Source organism: Pantherophis guttatus, chromosome 6 (genome assembly GCF_059756535.1).
Source record: "Pantherophis guttatus breed Tessera chromosome 6, ASM5975653v1, whole genome shotgun sequence".
Classification (NCBI taxonomy): Eukaryota; Metazoa; Chordata; class Lepidosauria; order Squamata; family Colubridae; genus Pantherophis; species Pantherophis guttatus.
In genome coordinates this window covers 66,794,065-66,817,273 of record NC_142068.1, presented here as the reverse complement: position 1 = coordinate 66,817,273, position 23,209 = coordinate 66,794,065, and the positions used below count along the sequence as shown (strand labels likewise).

The 23,209-nt window shown below is 37.1% G+C and overlaps 1 protein-coding gene and 1 long non-coding RNA gene across 4 annotated transcripts in view; one reads left to right on the top strand and one right to left on the bottom strand.

Annotated features, from left to right (window-relative positions):
- The window catches only part of ADGRA1 (adhesion G protein-coupled receptor A1), a 397,321-nt gene that overhangs the window by 181,789 nt on the left and 192,323 nt on the right, over positions 1-23,209 (bottom strand). Inside the window, exons 9-12 of one of the 2 annotated variants that reach the window (XM_034436536.2) lie at positions 21,159-21,357; positions 20,457-20,606; positions 15,836-16,000; positions 11,920-12,123 (exon numbers count right to left, since the gene is read on the bottom strand). In XM_034436536.2, coding sequence (XP_034292427.2) covers positions 11,920-12,123; positions 15,836-16,000; positions 20,457-20,606; positions 21,159-21,357 — 718 coding nt within the window. The remainder of the gene's footprint in view (positions 1-11,919; positions 12,124-15,835; positions 16,001-20,456; positions 20,607-21,158; positions 21,358-23,209) is intronic. The other variant, XM_087871687.1, reaches the window with a different exon arrangement.
- Positions 1-23,209, top strand: part of LOC117676758 (uncharacterized) — an 82,527-nt gene that overhangs the window by 30,626 nt on the left and 28,692 nt on the right. The gene's annotated exons all lie outside the window — the stretch shown is intronic.

Here is a 23,209-nt window from a genome sequence, read left to right as displayed (position 1 = left end):
CAATCAAGCATTTTTTTAAAATCCCAAATCGACATTCAAAGTAGTCTCTGTCTCAGTTTTATCAAATAAAATATATTCTTCTTCTATATCCTCTTCTATAATATCAAACAATGTTGTAATCAACTTCTGAGGAAATTGTTCCCAAACATCCTTAATTTCTTCTACAAATAGTGTTGCTCCATTGTAATAATTGGTCTGTTCTCCTTTTAAGAGAAATCCTTCATTATTTCTAGTTCCCTGTAGCTAGCCTTTCGGTCCTCTTCTACCATCTGTTTATTTTCCAATCAACAGGATTTCTTAACAATTTATTTCAAAGATTTCATATACTATTTTCTTAAATACTCCAGGAAATATTCTTTCAAGTCCATCTAGTCCCTTAACTTTCCTCCTTTTGCTATTTTTCAAAACTTAGAGCTTTTCTTAATCCTTAAATTTACTTAGAGCTTCTTTCATCAAGGGTAGAAGGGAAATCTCCTGGAGTAATAGAGCGCAGCCTGTCTTTCAGAAGATTTTTAACTCCAAAGAAATCAATAATAAGCAGCTTCCTAAAGTAAAGTAATTAAGAGAGGAAGTAAACAGATCCTGGAGCCCAGTGTAGTTTAGGCAAAGTTAATACTGGCCTGGTCCCCAGACTTACCAAGCCCAGTGGAAAACACTATTTTGCATTCTGTCTGCAGGGAGAATCTATAAAGATTCAAACATGGGCAGCCCTTATCTTCTCCTTAATTTGGAAAGGAGTTCTAGATGTGGAGCTGATCCCTTCACCAGCTCCTACAGGTGGTCCTCAACTTACGATCACAACTGGGCCTAAAATTTCTGTTGTTAAGTGAGACATTTGTTAAGTGAGTTTTGCCCCATTTTATAACGTTTCTTGCCACCCTTGTTAATTGAATCACTGCTGTTGATAAATTAGTAACCCGGTTGTTAAGTGAATCTGGCTTCCCCATTGACTTTGCTTGTCAAAAGGTTGCAAAAGGGGATCACATGACCTTGGGACACAGCAATAAGTATGAACCAGTTGCCAAGCATCTGAATTTTATAACAATGGTTATAAATGTGAGAAACAGTCATAATTCACTTTTTTCAGTGTCATTGTAACTTTGAACAGTCACTAAATGAACTGTTGCAACTCGAGGACTACCTGTATTTTGGCCACATTCATCAGTTCTGCAAAAAGCAGAGTCATCCTCCATCCACCATGCTGCCTCAGAGGTCCCTCTTTCTATAACGGTCCTAAACCTTGAGGCAATATTTGTAACAAAGGAATAATTATTACATAGATTGGTTTTTAACCTTTCTTTAAAAAGTAACTGAAATAGAACCAATGGTTTTCATGACCCCAAAATTTCTGGATATTGAAAGGCAAGTTCAGTATTATTTTTTCTGTCAAAGCAAAAGGTGTTACATTAATGTGAATGGATCCAAATACATTAAGGGGCCCTTTCCTCCATTATTCCAAAGACAGAATGGGGGGAAAAAAACCACAATATTTTTAAGGCTACAAGCTGTTCCCTACCAAAATGAAATGGATATTTTGATTTTTTTTTAAAAAAAGGTTACACTTTTCCCATAGTTATTTTCACAAATAACAGTGCTGACAGTGAAATATGCTTTTTGTTCCTGCTGCTGCTACAGAATAGATTCCAGTCACAAGTCTTTGGACAGAGTTCTCCAAAGCTGACCTCAGTTCTTAATATGCAATAGGCTCTTCAATTGGATTGTGATCACGCGCAGCCATTTTACAATCTTAATCCTAGCCACGAGAAGACTTTCAAGAAGCAGATATATATAATTTCACTGTTTCTTGTTCAATGTTACCACAAATACCATTAATTTTATTTGAACTGCATATTCTTAAAACTAATGCACTGAATTATTAAGTGTTACAACTTCAGTGTAGTTAATTAGCGTTTGAGCTATTATTTACCATCACACTGCACCTGAAAGAGTTTAGCAAGTCAGCTGTTTTGTCTCATAATATATACATCACCTGGATAGTCCATATGGGGAACTCTTACGAATGCCGGTAGCTTTTCCATTACCACAAAGTCTGAATTTTAACATTATGAAAAATGAGGAAGATTAATAGATTATCCTGGCAGCAGGTGCAAATTTGAAAAAAATCAAAGGATTAGATTGGCCACACTTCTATTGATAAGAGGATAAAGACTCACCAGATCAAACAAAGGAGACACTATGGCAGTCGTTGATAGAACTGGCCACTATTTATAAGGATGATTATAAAATAAATTAGAAAGTCCAGGGGACAGAGTAGAGTAGAGTAGAGTAGAGTAGAGTAGAGTAGAGTAGAGTAGAGTAGAGTAAGGATGAAGATGATTGTGATGATGAGGAGGAGGAGGAGGAAGAGGAGGGTGAATAGAATAGGATGAGGGTGAAGCAAGAAATATTTACTATCTTCTGCACTATTGGAATTGAGAATTCACAACCTTCAGAACTTCGCAGAAGAAACAGAGTGAATCTTTAGTGAAAACAGTGCTTTAAGGAATAAGAGAGAAGATGATAGAGCTCTGAATGGCAGAGGAGGAGGTGCAGTTGTGGTCTCCTAGAAGACAGAGAGAGGTCATGAGGAATTAGAGCAAATGTGGCTCATGAAGTGTACTGCTTATCATGAGCAAGGATAAGGAATGTGACAGAACAATTTTCAAGATTTATAAGGTCTTGTGACAATTAAACTTTCTTGCTATTACATCTGGGGACAAATTATAGAGCAAAGAACAAAAGAAACAGAATCTTATCACTAACAATCTAGAAATAAATCTCCAGGCTCAAATAATGTTTTCATCCATTCTATCAGACTATGGGAAAAGACTGAAAAGGAAAAGAAACATGCTGCAAAGAAATGGGTGGTTATGGAAAAGGTGACAGATTTGATCTGAATTATCTGAATGATGGACTGCTGGCATGGACCTAGGAGTAGTTTACAAGAACTGGTTAAAAATGATTTTGGCTGAAGCAGTTTGATAAAGAGGCTTTTTTTAACAATAGATTCAGAATCCTGCATTTCTGCTGAAAATATGGAAAAGAGGCAGAATAAGCTAAACTTCTTAGCATAGAAAAGGAACTGTGATTTAACAGACATAATAGAAATCTGGATTCCTATGACTGGAAAAAAGAAAATGAAGATACAATTTGTTCAACAGGATCTGAATAAAAAGGAATGGAAGAATTGCAGTATGTTCTTATGAATGAATTTGTTCTGAGCATATGGGTTAAAGTAAGTAGAATAAACGCTACTTATGCCCACAATTTTTCAAGGTTGTATGAAATGGTAATAACATATGTTAGGATAGAATGGCCTTTGCAGGAAATTTGTAACTCATTTTCTCCTTCTGAGAGTGCAAGAAAGCATAAGAGAATAAGTTATCCTTGCCACGAGTAGAAGGAAGAGGGGATGGCTTTGAAGGACCGGAGGAAGAGCCTTCAAAGGCAGTGGTCAGATAAACAATTGTGAATCTGGGCCAAGAAAGTAATTTGAATAAACATCTCAGATAAGCCCCTCCCTAGTTCACATGACAATAAAGGAAGAAAGTAGAAAGTGCATTCAGACTTGCAACATTCGGTTACCATAATGTTTACAATGAAAGTAGTACTGACATTGCCTCAATCTGAGTGGTGTGTGGAAATGTAAATAACCGGAATATTAGAAGAAGTGCTTATTTAATATTCAAGGCTTCTTTTTTATTATTTTGAGGGAAACTAAAATAGAATGTAGTCAAAACGTATTTTGGATTTTAAACAATTATATTTAGTGGGCTCAGATTAATAGTACTCCATGAAAGAAGAAATCAACAGCAATACACAGCTCAAAATAGGTGAACGTTATTTAAAAAGGAGGTGCTAAAAACACAATTGTAAACAATTCTATGATGGTGTGAAAATGAGAAACTAGGCTGAAGTTGCCATAACCTAAAAATTGAACAGACATATAAGATGAAAGCCAGGAATTACATCAAAAATATCTCTCCAGGAGGTAGATAAGAAGGAACCAAGTCAAAGGACAAATGTCATCAGAAGATGGACAAAGGCGGCTGGGTGCTAAACACATGTAACCCCTCTAATCCCACTGAGAGCTACCAGTTTTATGAATCAATAAAGCAAGTACTTTTGGGGATAAAAGAGATCCTGGAGCCTGCCCACTCTTTGAGTTGTCCTGGATCTGGCTTGTCTCCAGACGTTGTAGGTGCTCCATCACTAGATGTAAGAAGAGAATGGATAGCCATTTGTCTGAAATAGAACAGGGGGTGGAGTAGAAGACCTCCAAGATCCCTTCCAAGCCTGTCATTCTAGTTAGTCCTTGGAAACCTAGTTGAGAAAGATTTGGTTAAGTGGGGATAAGCATGTGTGTGAGAGAGATAACAAAATACATAATAACCAGGAAAGTTTTACTGCCAAACCTGACATGTCTCAGTGTTTTGTTGAAAGTGATTTGTGTGTATTCCTTATTTATTTCCTGATGTTGATCAGGGCTGTGTGTCTTGTATACTGTAGCCACCCCTATCTAGAAAGCCCGGGTAGAGAACGCAGTGGGGGGGGGGGCAGGGGCTGAGAGATTCACAAGCTTCAACAGGCTGGGTGTTCATGAGTGAGTGACAAGCATGTATGTAACAGGTCAACATAAGAAGCCAATAAATTGTAGCTATATAGAAAGTAAATGTAGGTGATTCTGTGTTTTGCAACAATAGAATTCTCTACTAGCTAGAGAATTCTACTGATGTTATATGCCGAGGTGGCGCAGTGGTTAGAGTGCAGTATTGCAGCTACTTCAGCTGACTGCTAGTTCAGCAGATCAGCGGATCAAATCTCACCGGCTCAAGGTTGACTCAGCCTTTCATCCTTCCGAGGTGGGTAAAATGAGGACCCAGATTGTTGGAGGCAATATGCTATTTAGTATACTGTCTTTGGTGTAAGCTGCCCAGAATCCTCGGAGAGTGGGCGGCATAGAAATATGAATAGTAATAAAAAAAAATAAACATTATTTCTGAATTTTTAGAAGGGCCAGACATTTTGATGGACACCCAGAAAGACTTCTGTGTGTGCACTGGGTGATCACATGTGACACATTGAGGATTGCAGAGTTAGCATTTTGCAACTTTCAATTATTACTGAATATTTAAAAAAATCCTAGGTTCAGCTTCAAACTAGTTTCTCAAAGGTAACCACACACTGCAAGTAAAGTCCTGTTGCAAAGCCTATTAGTGTACAAAGAAATAAAAGTTATTCATTTATTTGGAATGCAAAACAATTTTGGAGTGCATTACATCTCTTCAGTAAAGTGAGTTGATTAAGCAGATCATTGCCAATTCTGTGGGTGAGTGTTTGAATTTATAAATAAGATCACTGCATATTATAGCAGAATTCTAAGTGGGACCTCCTCTTATATTTTCATAGGATTATTTTCTGTCTGGAGTACTACAGAAAGCTCTAGAATAAATAAAATCAATTATCTGAGCCTTATCGGTCAGGCTTGAGAGCTGGGCATAAAATTAATACAACTTCAGCTGTACTAGTGATTGGCCTTTATCAGGTTATGAGGAAAGTTAATATATTTATCCATCAATTATAATATTCTTTTGGGTATTATTTCAAGAGGTTAGGTATTTACAGTGGTTCCATTCCTTCTTCAGTGGATAGTTCCAGTTGATGGAAATAGAGTTGGTCCTTATTGAGATGCCACAGAGCTCATTCTTTTTCTCCTACCACTTAATAGCCACTGGAGGAGGCCATCTTTTAGCTGGGATTTGATAATCTGATAATACTGAGCTTTATATCTCTGGTCAAGCTTCTGAGATGTTCTTCTAATATCTGCAAGCAGTAGGAGTCTAAAGAGGTTAAAAAGTTTGTTCTCAGGTAGCTCCAGATGGAGAAGCATTATCTCTGAAGGAGCATATCTATGACGTGGGAGGTTTTTCTGGACCTGTGGCTCCTGCTTGAACAGTAGATAGAAGCAATTGGCAGGGGGGCTTTTGCCCAGCTTTTGATACATCAATTGTAGCCCTACCTGAGGTGAGAGGATCTTGTTCTTATTAGTGCTTGTGTAGTTTACTATAGCATGCTCTATGTGGGAGCATCCATAATGATCACTCAGGGCTTTAGATGGTCTGATATGTGGGAGCACATCACACTTCTGCTACAAGTCCCACATTGGTCTTTCATAGGCTTTTATGAACAATTTAATGTGTTGATTTTAACTAATAAAATACCCTTGTGGCCTAACACCAACATATCTTCAGCACTGCCCTTCAGCCCCACCAATTTGACCTTTCTGGGAAAATGAACTGGAGGTTTCCACCTTTAAGGATATCCAGGCTGTCAAATCACTTTTTTTTACAGAGATTGCAGCTCTCTGGAATGGCCTCTCCCTGTTTCCCCCTGAATTTATCTGCTTTCCAAAAGTGTTTAAAATGGAGTTTTTCCAGAAGGCATTTGAGAAACAATTATTTTTATTCTTGTATGATATTAATGTTTTCACTATGCTTTAAAGAGGACCACAGAGGTCTTAATGGTTTTTATATTTCTAGAATAAAAGAAAGAAGTTTGGTGTAGTGGTTAATGCGTCAGCCTAGAAATTAGGAAACTATGAGTTCTAGTCCCACCTTAGGCACAAAGCCAGATGGATGGTCTTGGGCCTGTTGTTTTCCCTCAGGAAGGAGGAAATGGCAAACCATTTTTGAAATCTTGCCAAGAAAACTGCAAAGACTTGTCCAGGTAGTCGCCAAGAATTGAGCATGATTGAACAGAAAGAATAAAGAGCTGTAAAGCTATAGGATTGTGGCAGGGTATAAATGTAATAAATAATTCAGCTTCTAGCTAATTCCATGGTGGCAGTAAGAGATAACTTTTTCCTTTCTTTGGTTTTGAAAAGCAAGTTTTTTTTGCACAGGTTGACATTCTGCTGACACTTGTTCATTCTGCACTTTTTTTTTTTTCTATTAGCAGGCAAAAAAGACAATTGTAATTATTACTTATGAGTTATGGATTTTTGCTAAATATAGCAAGCTGTGAAAATTGCTCTATTCTGAGTTCTTTTTTCAATAGTATGATAACTTGCATAGCCATTAATAAATGCAAAGTTAGTGGAGATTGTCATTATTCTCATTTAACTGTCTGCAATGTCAAATTTGTAAAGGAATCCTAGAAAAATAGAACAGAACCCGAAACATTTTGGGGTTATTGTAGATAACATATACAATAATGAAATGTATAACACATTATTATTATACAATAGAACTATCTGGCAAACATATCATGATCAAGAACTTAATATCACGTTTCTAATCACTAATATTTATATGTTATTTCTATAATATTGAAGAAACAAAGTGAGCAGGTTTTCTTACAATAAATCAAGGGAATATCTAGTTATAGGCATTAGCACAGTGATGAAAAATACATTGCAGAAGTCATCATTCATTTTCCCTTTTGCACAATAGCTCAAGACAGAACTCCCTCCTCCTATTTTTCTCCACAACAACAAACCTGCAAGGTAAGTCGGGCTTAGGGAGACTGACTAACCCAAAGTTGTCCAATCAGCTTCTGGGGCTGAGACTGGATCCCCCTGCTCCTAGTCCAACACTTTAGCCAATATATACACTGACATATGGCAGGTACACAAAACTCCTTTTTAGCACAAAAATGATCTTCTAGTCCAATCTCCTGCTCAAGGCAGTAGTCCTTATTCTATCCTGGACAAATAGTTGCCCAATCTATTCTTGAAAACCTTAACAAATACAGCAAAAGAAATCAAGTGGTGGAGATAAGACAGTTTCATGTTAACTCTGTGGCTAGAATAAGAATGTTGAGCTGTTATGTAGCTACGCATGCAGGTATGTATATGCTTATAGGTCAGGGGTGGGTTCTAAATTTTTTTACTACCGGTTCTGTGGGCGTGGCTTATTTTGTGGGCGTGGCTTGATGGTCATGTGACAATTATTTAGGATTTAGCAGAGGTACTGGTCTACCAGGCTTTTAACTGCTTGCAGAGCTGTACTGATCTACCCATTTATTTTTTGCAGGCATTGGTCTACCCATTTATTTTTGCAGGCACTGATCTACTCATGTATTTTTGCAGGCACTGATCTACTCATGTATTTTTGCAGGCACTGGTCTACCCATTTATTTTTGCAGGCACTGATCTACTCATTTATTTTTGCAAGCATTGGTCTACTCATTTGTTTTCTTTTAACACTGATCAGCTGTAGGGCGGCTCTTTGAAGCCCCGCGGCAAGAGTTTAAACAGTTTTTTTCTCTTTAGCCATCAGCTGGGACTCAGGAGGCAGCTATAGATTGGGGGTGGGGCCAAATAAAAGGTAAGAATAATGCGGGGGTGGGGGGACGCAGGGAGGGCGGGGGGGCAGAACCAGTTCAGTGACGTCATATCATCACCGCTACCGGCTCGGGAGAACCAGGCCGAACCAGGAGGAACCCACCACTGTTATAGGTACATCTCCATTCCCTCCACTGGATTCAGCAACAAGAGAAAAGGGTATTTCAACATCCTTCTCTGATTCTGTACAATGCACTTAGCATTGGAAAACAGCTTCCACTGAAATAAATAGATAATTGTATGTGTGTTAACTCAAAATTAATTAGAACTCTGGGAATTGTAGTCACATATTAACTAGAAGATGTTAGGCTGTGGAAGGATAAACTAAGAAGGATAGCTTGAGTAAACCTATGCTTTATTCATGATGTTTTGGAACTCTTTTAAGTGTTGCCTTTTGATAAGAAAATAATGAAATTCTAGTGACACAGTAAATGGTTAAAAACTATTTTTTCTTACTTAGTGGTTTGGGGACAATGTTTTAGGAAAGTGTCTCATTTTCCAGTGGAGTGAGTTTACATAATGTCATAATCCATTTACATTCCAAATATAACTATTTTGCTTTAAAATGTCCTTCCATAGCAGTAAGAACAACCTGAATCCCAGTTTAATGGTATGTTTTTCATAAAGCGGTACATTTCATTATAATTTTTAAATATTGTTTGACAATTGTAACTACAGTTTTAAAAGTATTTTGTTCTCTCAAATAAGGCATAACAGTTTAAATCTGGCCAGGAATCTGACTTGAATAATTCAAAGAAACATGACAATAATGAATAAGAAAAGATTAAACCACTTAAGCCCTTTTACAGTGATTACTGCAGTATTTTTTAATAGTCTTTCAAAACCAAATGTTTTGTTATAGTTCTAGATAAATCCTAGATGCATAAGCTTGATCCTGGGAAGTATGGCGAAAGAGCAAAGGAGACAGACTATAATTGTTTTCCTTTAATTTGTAAAGACACAACACTTTGTCATAACAAAAAATGACATATTTTATGAAATGGCATATGTTATGCAAGAATATACTTTTGAATAACATATGTTCCTCTGTCTGAAAAACGTGTCCATCCCTACCACAAAACAATTCTATCTCAACACAGAAAAATGCTTAGATATGGGAAAGCACAGTTTTTGGCTGACTATCTAAAATTTGACTGCGTTCTAAATAAAGGTACAGTAAGGAAGCCAATCTACTGTTAAACTGAATGAAGGTTTTCTCTTATCTATACTTCAACTATAGGCTTAAGCATGGGATCCTACTGGCCATCTTACAAGCTAAATGTAAAGGTTCCCCCCGCACATGCGTGCTAGTCGTTTCTGGCTCTAGGGGCGATGCTCATCTCTGTTTCAAAGCCGAAGAGCCAGCGCTGTCCAAAGACGTCTCCGTGGTCATGTGGCCCGCATGACTAAACACCAAAGGCGCACGGAGCGCTGTTACCTTCCCACCAAAGAGGTCCCTATTTTTCTACTTGCATTTTTTACGTGTTTTAGAACTGCTAGGTTGGCAGAAGCTAGGACAAGTAACGGAAGCTCACTCCGTTACACTACTCTAGGGATTCGAACCGCTGAACTGCTGAACTTTCAATCGACAAGCTCAGCATCTTAGCCACTGAGCCATCGCGTCCCACTTATAGTGGGTTAGTTCTGGGTTCAAACATCCCTTATCTCCATTACAATATTTGAGATTTAATTTGGAAGTACACAGAATTCATATATTGTAGTGTTGCTCTTACCAAAACACCCCACCCTAAAATGTTCATTCAAGACTGATTTGCTTACCATAGTTATGAAGAAAGGATTTATCTAAGCCATACCCAGTTGGGCTTCACTATAATTCCATGAGTTCCTTGGAATACATCCAAGATGTCCAAAGTAAAAGAAAATTTCATGGGAAATTGAGATAAATGAAGAACAAGTATTTATAGGAACCTATGCTCTAATTAACAGAATAAAGATTCTAATTGTAGAATCCTTCAAACTGCTATATGTTCCCCAGTAAAACAATGACATTTTCTAAATAGCATTGCCATTTGCCAAATTATGTTGATGAACTAGGAATAGTTTCATTAACATTATTTTTTTACCTTTATCTTTCTCCAAATATAACAACTATTATGGGTAACTATTCAGAAAGATGCTTTTCTCATGATGCTTCACCCCTCTGAAATTCTTCTCTAAGGCAGTCCTCTTCTTTTGTCACTCTTCAAATCTTAGCACAAGTTGTTGGAAAAGATGACTAGTGCTGTGTATATTGTTTAGAAGGCCCTTGAAGATGACATGCCAAACTTTTGGAAGGACAGAGCCACTTCATTTCCATGAAGAGCAATTTCAGAAAGGCCATTTCTTTCAAGGGCCTCCAAACAAAAAAATATATATTCATTTATTTATCACATTTATAAAACCACCCATCACACAAATGTGAATAGAATATAACTGCAAATATAGTCATAGCATTTTTTTTTCTTTTATCAAATCCTGATACTTAGTTTTGCTCACACTAATCAAAAATTTAATTGTAGCCCCCTCCCCTTTTTGTGAGGGTTAAAGTGAAAACTAGAGTTTCCCTGACCAGAAATGATGATAATGTTAACTACTAACTGCCACCTCATACCAAGCTAGAGAAAAGCAAAATGTGGTATCCATTATAGGGGAAAAGAAGAAAAATCAATGTTGGATATAAATTGCTGTGGGAGGAGAAGGAACTGAATTCTCATACGGATATAGAGAAATCAACTGCTTAAGTACTTTTACCCTAATATGCAATAAAAATTCTTATTTATGTATCATGCTGAGGATGTGGGCTGTTTCTGAGTTTGAACCCTAGCCCTTTTATTAAAAAATAAAATATTTATAATTTGAAAATAAAATATTTATACTTTCGATTGCAAAACTGTCTTAAGTGTCTCACACAACATAATCTACATCAGTAACACAAGAGCATGTAATAAATGAAAAAGGCATAAAACCATTAGTAATCCTAATTAAAGAAATAGCAGGAAATGTTTTATATTAGAAATGTTATTTTTAATAGCAGACATTTTTATAGTTTTTATATACCACTATGATCTTACCGTAAAAAAATTATTTTTTTCCAATGTCCAGAGCACCATTGCTACAAATTGTAATAAATTTCTTAGCAACTTCTTAAGCATAAAAGATCAATGAGAAAACTGAAGTGGAATTCAATCAAATGCATATAAATGGGTTTCAAACTGTCTTATCTTTGACTTAAATGTGGTTTTCATTCAAGGGCCCAGGTAAACTGGGACAGAAGTCAAGTAAATTCAGATAATCTGTACTATTACTCAAGCATATTGAATTGTGATGAAATCAGAGAATAAAAATCAATGCTATAAGATTGAATTATATTTAAAACCTCTAGCTTTGTGCCTTTGAGTAAGTATGTACAGACTTTACAAGAAGTTAAAATTTTCAGCTAATGAAGATGCAAAATCAGAAGGAAGTTTAATCTATCTTTATTTTTTAATCTTTATGATGAATATTGATTTTAGTACCAACATTGAGAATTTTTCAAAAATATAAATTCGGTATGCATTCATTGTTATACCACTCACCATGGAAGAGAAATTCACCAAAGAGGTATTTTGATTTCCAGGGTTGCACTTAAAATTCAAGGGTTGGACTGTCTCTCTGCTCTTTGTGACAGAACTCAGTGACCTGTCTGGATTAGCAGGTAGTTTTTGGAAAGCAATACAAGTCATGCCCATGAAAACGGATGGCTTGATCCAAAATGCTTCCAGAGCAATGTTAAAAGAAACCTGTCAAAACAGATGTGAAAAAGCTTATATTTTAAATGTATAAAGTTGGTCTTTTTATGTCCATATTTAATATAGCTCTAAAATATATACCACTTTGAAAAGCATTCAAATAGACCCTTTTAAATCTCAAAGAAGATTGAATTTACCACATTGTTATATTCAACAAATATAAAATTTCCATGTTTTACTTATGAAATATGATAACAATTTTGTGTAATCATCAAATCTTTTGTTATATTTACACTTCAGTTCCACTTTGCCACCAGTGTGTGAAAATGAACAGAAATTACCCCACTGTAAAACAGAGTACTATGTCAATAATTTGTCATGGAAGAATCACCAGAAATTAGGGAAGAGATCTTTAAGAGAATGTTATAGGAACAGGTTCTCACATATTCACAAACAGTCAGTCTGATAACAGATATGTCTATTGCTAAATTACTATTACTAGAACAAGGGAGGGTGGAAAAAATTCCTCCTACCTAAAAAAGCGTGACTTGTAGCCTGTAATATTGTTTTAGAAAAGAAAAGAGCTAAGAATTTAAATGTCGATTTCATTAGCTTCCATTTAATGCAATGTTGATTTCATATATAGCAGTTATTAGAATTCTTTCATAGTGGTTTTATTATTTATACATAAGCTCAATCCAAGGAGAAATCCTCATATTTTAGGGAATGTATAATTCACACTATATGAAGAAGCTGGCAACTTTAAACTAATTCCAAAACCTTGGCCACAAAAAGAAAGGAGTGCTTGGTATTTAATGGCAGTCAACAGCTGCTGCAGCAGTTGCAATATTGCCAGAATTTGGGTTGCAATTGAGTTAGGGGTTGCAAGAGAATCATGGCCCACTGTTTAATATCAAAGTCAGAGATAGGCAGATCCTGTTTGTCAGACTTCATAACACACATGGCAATAAATATCACTTCTTCAGAAGTTCACATTCAGTAACAGAATGGGAGTAGAGTAGAGATTTTGTAGTCTTAATACAGTTAAATATTTTTATATAATTTATCTGCCACCCATCTAGCCATAAGGCTACTCTTGCAACAATAAAATGAAAAAAGGATTTAAAAAATTAATATAACAATAGCAAAACACTGGAACAATAAAAATAAATGATGGAAGTACAATAATATGAATTAAAAGATGGGTGGAAGGGAAGCAGGAAATGCAGGGAGGTTAGTCTAGTAGCCATCTCCAATTTGGTACTCCTCTATTGGGTCCCCAGTCCAACCAGCAGATCCTGGTCTTCAGAGTTCCTTGTCAGGACCCACAGCAGGCTTCCTCTACCAGCATGAGTAAAGGTGGACTTAATTTAGTGGGACAACACAGTTCATCGTAACCTGGACTGATGCCATGGAAGGTTTTAAAAGTCATTATGTTGCCTTGTTACAGTCAAGAACTTCCTTGTGCAATTAACTGATCACAGTGAGAACAGACTGCTATATTAAATTGGCCAAGGGTCCAATACAGCAGGCATTGGTTATGTTATATTCTACGAAAAGGTTGTATAGAAGTATTGAAAGCCAAAGATATCTTATACAGTAATTGGTTTTCATCTTGAAAACTTCAGCACTTTACAGCAAATACACAAATATCAAATCAAATACTGGTTTAGTACTCTGATACTGCTGTAACCAGGAGTGAATTTGTTAAGATGGTTTATACTTTAGGCAAAACTCACAGAATGCTATAAATATTTAACCCTTTGACTCAACCAGAGTCACCAAACAGATAATCTTATAGCATTTAGTATCAACCAAGTGCCATTTACACAGTTTTCTGGGATTTATTATTGCAGCTGAAATAATAAATCTCTTGACAAAATTAGTTCCTATGATACTACATTTCTTATTTTATCTACAAAAAGATGATTTGATTGTATAGCCATTGAGTTCAGTATTGCCTTCAGCTCTTGGCCATAAGCAGTAATGCTGAAATCAGAAATAAGTTTTACAATAGTGTTTTTTAAGTCTCAAGTACTCAGAAGAAGTACAGAAGAAGTCTCAAGAACTTCTTCTGCAAGTATCTACATCAGAAGGTATTTGTACATATAAGATCACAAAACTTCCTACAAGAAGTATTTTCCTGCAGAATACTCATCATATGAATGATGTCTGAAGTTTTCACAATTTAGAAGGCAAACTAGTGGCTTGGGAACTGCATGTAGCTGGATAGGTTCCCATCCAAAAAGATACCAGGAATTTGCAGTGATACAAGTCACAAAATCAATATATACCCTGTGGTTCTGCATCTGTGAACGTCCTAGAACCATGATGGCGAACCTATGGCATGCGTGCCCAAAGTGGCACACAGAGCTATGTTGCCTGGCACACCAGCCGTCGCCCGACCCCAGCTCCACCGTGCATGCGCGCATGCCTCCCACCAGCTAGCTGGTCTTCGGGTCTCTGCCGCACATGTGCGAGGGTGGGGCGCATGAGCGGGGGCACTCGCATTGCATTTTGGGGGTTCATGCGCATGTCCCCTGTGCCCCATTTTGGGCCTGGAAGGCTTCCTGCACCACCTGAAAGCCAAAACAGGGCATGGGGGTGCCACACAAGCTCCCCCCAGGCCCTGTTTTGGGCCTGGAAAGCCTCCTGCACCTACCTGGAAGTCAAAATGGGGTGTGGGGAAGACCAGGGGGGTGGACCAGATGTGCAGGGGCACTTGCATTGCATTGGGGAGTCCAGGCACACACATGTGCATTCGCGCGCACACATGCGCACTTTGGGCACTTGGCATTAAAAAGGTTAACCATCACTGTCCTAGAACTGAGACTATGTAGCAGGACTAATAACATTCTGGCTGAATGGATTACTTCAGAACATGTTTTTCCTTAAATCCTTAATTTTTTCATGAAGATTCCTATTTTCTTGTAAAACTATGTAAAGTACTTCACATGGTATCAGTTATATGGCATTTTTTAACTGTAAAGTACATGTTTCACTGTCAATAGCTTGTAAGAGATGCCGTACACAGATTCTGAAATCATGGCTATTCAGTTCCTGTATCAGTTTTAAGCCTTACTGAATGGGCACTGATTTGTAAGGCACTTCCTATTATATAGCAGAATCATGTGGTGTCGGACAGATTGTCATCATTGTATTTTTCATTATCAAGGACTATAGACAGTTGCAAAGTGACTTGCTTTCTTATACCAAGGACATTCTGCCCTCTGCGCATGACATTTCCCACTGTGAATACACATTTCAGCTCTACTATTCAGATTGCAACTACTGTGGGGAAAAGCTTGCCTGGCTTGACTTTCTACCTGTTTGTTCAATGCAGACTTGCCAGGTGGTTATAGTTTTTTAATAACTTCATTTAGATCAATTAGAATGGCAAAATATCTATTCACATACTGTATCTTACTCTGTTTTCTCAGGTAGAAACCTTCCTGCCCAGCCAATTACACCTTCTGCTCTTTCTGGCTTTTTCCTTGGCTATTTCTTCCACTAGTCATTAATTGGGATCCAACTATTGTGCTTTCTAGTTATAATTCTGTATTTAAAATGAAAATAAGCGGTACTTTACTAACTGCTTTGCTTTGCTTAAATCCTTTGTAAGTTCTGGCAATGAACAAAATATGTGAGAAATTATAAAATTGGATGAGTATGTAATGTAACCAGAGACGCATTTTTCAAGGCGTGTCTGCTTCTTCCTTTGGATCAATATTTTAACAAATCAAGAAGCCACATATAAAAATACCTTTGATACAACTTGTGCATTGCTCCTCAGAATTTGATTTGAAATGCTTGCCACACACTGCACAATTCTTGCACATGCTTTTTTGTCCTTTTGTGCCATCCATAATACATGGTCATCTACCAGCATTATATTGCTGGCAATCTCTATGACAGCATCTGCAAGCTGCTAAGAGAAAAAGACAAAAGGAAAAAGGAAAAAAAAAGAGTATAAAGTATCTAACCTTTATACAACATAAGGCAAAATTGAAAGCATCTGTATTTAGGTATTCTGTGAAGCATTCAGGAACTACCTGTTCTAGGAACATCAGCTTACATTTCAATTTGATAGTCAAAAGATTAAATTGATGGATATGCCTCTTTGCAAGTCAATGATTATCAAGTCAAAACTATTTCAGAGTTACACGAGTCCAAGCAACTGTTCTATTGAGAATAGATGTTTCTTAGAGACTTTTCAGCAAGAGTTTTAGCAATATAGATGCAAAAAAAAAAAAAAATCCCTGAAGCAAACACTAGAAATTCAATTATAAGAATTTGATCATAAATAGTTTTTTTAAAGCATTAATTGTGGCTCATAGTAATGAAAAGGCTAAATTATATATAAATGATATATAAAATAGCAATGCTAATTGTTAAGTGTTCAACTTAAACAGATTAGGTTTTGTTGGAACACTACTCTCATAAGAAGGCTTGTGTATCTTCATCTTCATATAAAGCTATCATAGAAATCAATACACACTTACAACTGAGAGGTAATAGTAATAACTGATTAAGCTATGCCAGGGGTCTGTAACCTTAAACATTCAAAGAGCCATTTGGACCCATTTCCCACAGAAAAGAAAACACAGGGAGCCATAAAACCGTTCCTGTGCCTATTTCTTAAACAGCCACAAAACTAGCATATGTAGTTGAATTAAACATTTTGTTTTCTTCTGAAACTTTTCTTTTCTTGGATTTATCCATGGCTGGCCTACCGGACTTGAAAAGCTCAATAAATCACGTGCTGATGGCTGTCGCACATTGGCAGTTGTGATGCATATTTTGAGTGACAGGAGAGCCGCAGCAGAGGGGTGAAAGAGCCACATGTGGCTCCAGAGCCGCAGGTTGCTGACCCCTGGGCTATGCCATTGAGAACAGCATTGGTTTGACTATAGATAATACCTGATTTACAGAAATTTTTAAAAGCATCTCGGTGGCCCAATTCAGAAATCAGTTCAAACCATACTTTTCATTTCACTTCATTTCATTTCCCCCACTACTGGGTTTATCAGGCCACCCAACATAACAATGTGACACAACAAAAAGCAAACCACAGGTAATCCTCAATTTATGACCAAAATGGAGCCCAACTTTTATGTTGTTAAGTGAGAAATTTGTTAAGTGAGTTTTGCCCCATTTTACGACCATTCTTGCCACATTTGTTAAGTGAATCACTGCGGTTATTAAGTTAGTAACATGGTTGTTAAGTGAATCTGGCTTCCCCAATGACTTTGCTTGTCAGAAGGTCACAAAAGAGAATCACATGACCCCAGGACATTGCAATCATCATAAATATGAACCAGTTGTCAAGCAATTAAATGTAAATCACGTGACCATGGGGATGCTGCAATAGTCATAAGTGTGAGAAATTGTCATAAGTCACTTTTTTCAGTCCCATTGTAACTTTGAACATTCACTAAATGAAATGTTGTAAGTCAAGGACTACTTGTATCAACCAAAAAGAGCCACATAAAATATACAGAATATATAAATGTGAATGTGGGGTTACTATTGCTAGTGTGGCTTAAAGATGATTTGGGGAGCACTGGGCTTTTGAGACTGGTCATATTGTTAGTCAGGAAATATATCTTAAGGGGGAAAAAAACACCACTGATCACAGTCTCTTTCCTCTCAGTAAAACATTTTAGATAGATCATTAATTTAGCTACTTATGTTTAGCTGACATCTAAAACACCATTGTGAAAATGTTTAAAATCCAAGCCATTTAACATCAAGCCACCAAGAGAATTAAAAAGCATAAGACATTTTACTGGCGTGAATTCTAGTTTCACATGAGTTTGACAAGGTTAGAACCACAGGAAGCTTTATTCAGCTCTTCAGAAAAGAGCAATGAACGGCATGAGTCTAGGAAAATGTTAAATTGAACGACCGCTCAGAAAAACTTCACCTGTTTGAAGCAAAAATGTTAGTATAATCAATATAAACATATTGATATCAAAAAGTTTTAAGTTTTAATTCTGAATCACAGGGTTTCACATTCAGTGGTATATTTGCTGAGTTATTCCTTCCAAGATCAATTTTGCAAACTAAAATTTGTTGGGCTTCAGACCTAGGTACAGCACAGAAACGGCATTGGTCACATTGGTTGATGATCTCTGGAGGGCTTGGGACAGGGGTTGTTCCTCTGCCTGGTCCTATTAGATCTCTCAGCAGCTTTTGATACCATTGACCATGGTATCATGCTGAGCCAGTTGGAAGGGTTAGGAGTGGGGGGCACCGTGTTGCGGTGCTTCTCTTCCTTCCTCTTTGACCAGTCGCAGTTTGTGTTGACGGGGGGGGGCAGAGGTTGACCTCGAGGCGCCTTGTATGCGGGGTGCTGCAGGGATCGGTCCTCTCGCCCCTTTTGTTCAACATTTATATGAAGCCGCTGGGTGAGATCATCCGTGGTTTTGGGGTGAAGTTTCATCAGTACACTGATGACACTCAGCTGTACATCTCCACCCCGGACCACCCCAATGATGCCCTTGATGTGATGTCCCGGTGTCTGGAGGCTATGCGGATCTGGATGGGGAGAAACAGGCTCAAGCTCAACCCATCCAAGACCGAGTGGCTGTGGCTCCCGGCGTCCCAATATAGTCAGTTGGTGCCATCTCTGACTATTGGGGGTGAGGCGTTGACCCCCACGGAGAGGGCTCGCAACTTGGGTGTCCTCCTGGATGCACGGCTGCCCTTAGAAGAACATGTGACCGCAATGGCTGGGAGGCTTTCTATCAGGTTCACCTGATTCGCCAGTTGCGTCCCTTTCTGGATCGGGACTCCTTGCGCACAGTCACTCATGCCCTCATCACTTCCCGCCTGGACTACTGTAATGCTCTCTACATGGGGCTCCCCTTGAAGAGCACCCGGAGGCTCCAATTGGTCCAGAATGCGGCCGCGCGGGTGATTATGGGAGCATCATGGCGCTCCCATGTAACACCTCTCCTGCACGAGCTACACTGGCTCCCGGTGGTCCTCCAGGATTCAAGGTGTTGGTGATCACCTTTAGAGTGCTCCATGGCTTAGGACCTGGATATCTACGAGACCGCCTTCTGCCACCGAGAGCCTCCCACCGGCCAGTACGCTCCCACAGAGAGGGGCTCCTGGGGGTGCCGTTGGTCAAATAATGTTGACTGGCGGCCCCCAGGGGAAAGCTTTCTCTGTAGGAGCACCTGTCCTCTGGAACAAGCTCCCCCCTGAGATACGGACGATTCCGGATTTACGTACCTTCCGCCGGGCCCTCAAGACTTTTTTATTTCAACAAGCCGGGCTGGCCTAACTTCTCCAATTGTTTAATTTTAATTTTAATTTTAAATGGGGTATTTTAACTGTTGGGCCAAATTGTTTAATATATTTTAAACTGTTTTTAAATTTCTGTATTCTATGTTTTTTACCTTTGGCTGTTCACTGCCCTGAGTCCTTCGGGAGAAGGGTGGTATATAAATTTAAATATAAATAAATAAATAAAAATTAAAAAAAGGTAGAAGGAAAGTAATAAAGCCAAAACAAATTTTAAAAAGTATTTCAACGTGTAACAATCATCAGCCCAAAATACTTCAATGAAAGTTTTACTCAACTATTTCATCAGAATTAGATGAAAATATTATTAGGTACCTCATTGCCAATAAGGCAAAGAAGTTATTTGCGGTCTCCAGATTAGTGCCCTCTTTGAATGAGAATAATTCATAAAATATTTTGGTTTACTAAGCATTTAATTTTCTCCGGCGAAAGCTCTAATGTTGGAAAAGACAGAAGGAAAGAATAGGTACACATTCAGGCTTTTTAGAAATACAATGAATATATGTCAGACTAACCTTAAAATGAACATACTCAGCAAACAAATTTAATCCTAAACTCACATGGTCATAGAAAACTCTATAATGAGCAATAATTTCTTTAAGTACAGATAATCCTTAGGCTCCAAAGGCAATTAGAACTGGAAACTCTGTTCCCAGCTGTAAAGTGCAACATTACCGGATGTTACTTAGAAATCTGGCAGAAGTCTGCATAGGTTGTTAAGGGAGGAGCTCACATGAGCACAACATCTGATTTCCTGCTGGCAGGATTCTCCACTTACTTCGCTTGTGAGAAGCTGGTAGGGAATGTTGGAAATTAGAACCATAAAACTGCAGCTCTCTGCAATGTTTTAATCATGAACTGGGCACTGAGCACCCACATTGCCATAACCCAAAGACTACCTGTATATTATATAATTCAAATTTAAAAATACTTTATGAAAAGCTCTTGAATAAAAAGTTGGAATTACTACTTTAAAAAGATCCCCCCACCCCCCAAAAAATAAATAATTACTGGACATTAAATTAAATCCATCGTTAAATCATCATCATGTTAGCCAAACAGAATCTTACGTCTTTGATTTCTTCCAAATATAGAATTAGTTTTTCCAACATGTAAGCTAAATAGGTAACATCCTCTTTATCTGCAAATTTGGCAGCATCTCTTGTGAAAGCTGTTAGCTGATGGGAAAATTCAAGTGCATTGGTAGCATTTAGATGCCTCTGGAAAAAAAAAATCCCAAAAGATAAAATTTGGTTAAAAGTTTAATTCCATTTTCTATATTTAAAACATTAACGTTTTTTATTTTCTAGAGATGAAGAACATTATTGATGTATAATTCAAACTTGTAAACAACATTATATTGTAAAATATTTAAATTGTCTAATAAGAACACTGTGTTTTAAAATACTTAAAATGTCGTAACTTAAATAATTTTTTGTTAAGCAACTTTCCCCTGACAGAACCATTTATCAGCACCATGACTACTAATCCAGCATCAATAATTTAATTTAAATGAATATTAAAGATAAGGAATAATACCACGAGAACTATGTTTGAATCAATGTCACAATCTATTTATGCTTTCTTATTCCAAAATAGAATAGTTGAATACAACTAGAGTTATAGTATATGTTTGGATATCTTAGAATCTATTCTTGATATATAGCCTTGTTAGATAGCCTAGATAACAAAGACTTTCTCTGCAGAAACTTGGTAAGAACTGTGTAATGTTTACACATACACTAAATTCTATGCATGACAGTATGGTTTACCTGACTGAAGGCATGAAGGATTTGAGTTACTTCCTGTGAATAAGGACATTTGGAATAGTTTTCTTCATCCCACCAACCTGTGCGGTTACAATTACGCCATGCTTTTAACTCTTCTTCCCCATTCAGAAAGGAGGCTGATCTTAAGGAATGCTGAAAACATGAATGGTAAGCGGTTACACCTGCCACAGTTTTAGGCCACCTGTGAAAAAAATACAAATAAGCTACTGCAATGCTACACTAATACATTAACATTAGATCAAGTTCCAACCTGAAGTACACTTCCTTTGGAATAATGTATATTTCCCTGAATTTATGAGATTGTTGAGGTAAACTAGGAGCAGCCAAGTTTTTCCTCATCAAAAGCTACAGTACTACTACAGCGGTATTCTGTTTAGGGAAACAGATTTGTTTAGGGAAACTTCCAATGATGGGAACAGCTGAAACAAATGGTGGTTAAGGTCAGAGTAAAAAATATAGGGAGAGGGAAAGGTATCCATTTTCTTTCTAGCATTTCTTCTTCCTTCGTCAGTTGCAACCCTCTGTGTGAGCAAGTTTTTGATGTTCTCATTTCCCTCTTCCTTTCTCTTCACATGAAAAGCTTCTGGGAAAGAGGAAGGTTGTTTTTGCTAGAGGATTGAATTGTTTGCTTGCAAAAGGCTTCTGTACTTAGCAATGGATTTTTTTAAAATTAGGCCCTAAGGCTGCAGGTTGCCAATGCTTACAATAAATAATGCAATACATCATCTGTCTTGAACTGGAACCCATAGAGCAATTTCCTTGCCTGTTTTATATTCAATAATGAATATAATTGAATAAGTTATTCAATTTGAAATAATTTTAATTGGTATATTTATAGATTTAAAGGGCTAGATTTTTTTGCCTTAAAACTGGCAAAGATCATTTCCTTTGTCTTTGCTGGGAGAGGTTATAACTTGGCTCTTTTCTCCCAAGACAGTGATTCAACATTAATAGGCCAGCCTTGCCCATGTTATCCTTCATGTTTTTAGACTGAAAAATCCCAAATTCCCATTATTAGTTCCAACAATACTGAACAAAGTCAGATTAATAGTCCCAACAGTACTGGACAAAGTCAGATTTGGAAAGCAAGGTTCAAACATTACAGAAAAACAGAATATTTTCATCCTCATCCCTTTTACATTGTGTTTATTAGATATACCTTTTCAAGTTAATTTTTTTTATTTTTTAAATGTTAGTATCTTTCAAAAAATACTTTGGTAAACACGGATACTTCAATAATATAGATAATTGCAGTATGAAAACAATACTATTATATTCAATGTGTAGAGGAATATCAATTTTTTTAGTTGCTTTCTTTTAAAATATGAAGACTTTTCTTCGATGAATGTAAGATCAAGTTCTCAAATTTCCCTTCATTCATACATGTATTGTGGATATTATTTTACAATGCCACCATGATGAATTTTTGTCTCATTACTCTCTCTGTAAAATTCCATATACAGTATAGAAAACTATTATGTCAAGAAGAAGGACAGAATATAGCCTTCTTCCTAATGTATGACATATAAATATGCAGTAGCATTCCGTCAACCAAGAAATCTTCTCCACTCCGGTCTGTACTAGTGTCAAGATATAATTTAAAATCTCAGTGAGGAGCAAGTCAGATTCATAAGTGGCACTGGCAGTCTTTAGGAATTTGCAGGATTTTTCTATCAGTATGTATAGGAAAATATTTGATAAATAATTTTATATAATATATTGGAAAAATTGAATTTTCATTTCTAAGCAATACTACACAAAAGAAACTAATGGTATTATTTTCCATAGTTGATAACCACTAAAATAACACATTCTGAAGAGAAAAAGTCAGTGTGTGCAAAATTAATCATGGTAAAAATGTTGTAAATAATTAAAATGCATTATGAATCATAGAACATTTCTGATTTACTCCTAGATTTATGTTACTTTAATTGAACTAAAACTCCAGTGATGAGATGTTGCTCTTCACCCATTTGCTTCAGACCCAGGGTCTATTAACTGAGATCCCTTGAATCAGGGGTGTCAAACTGGCA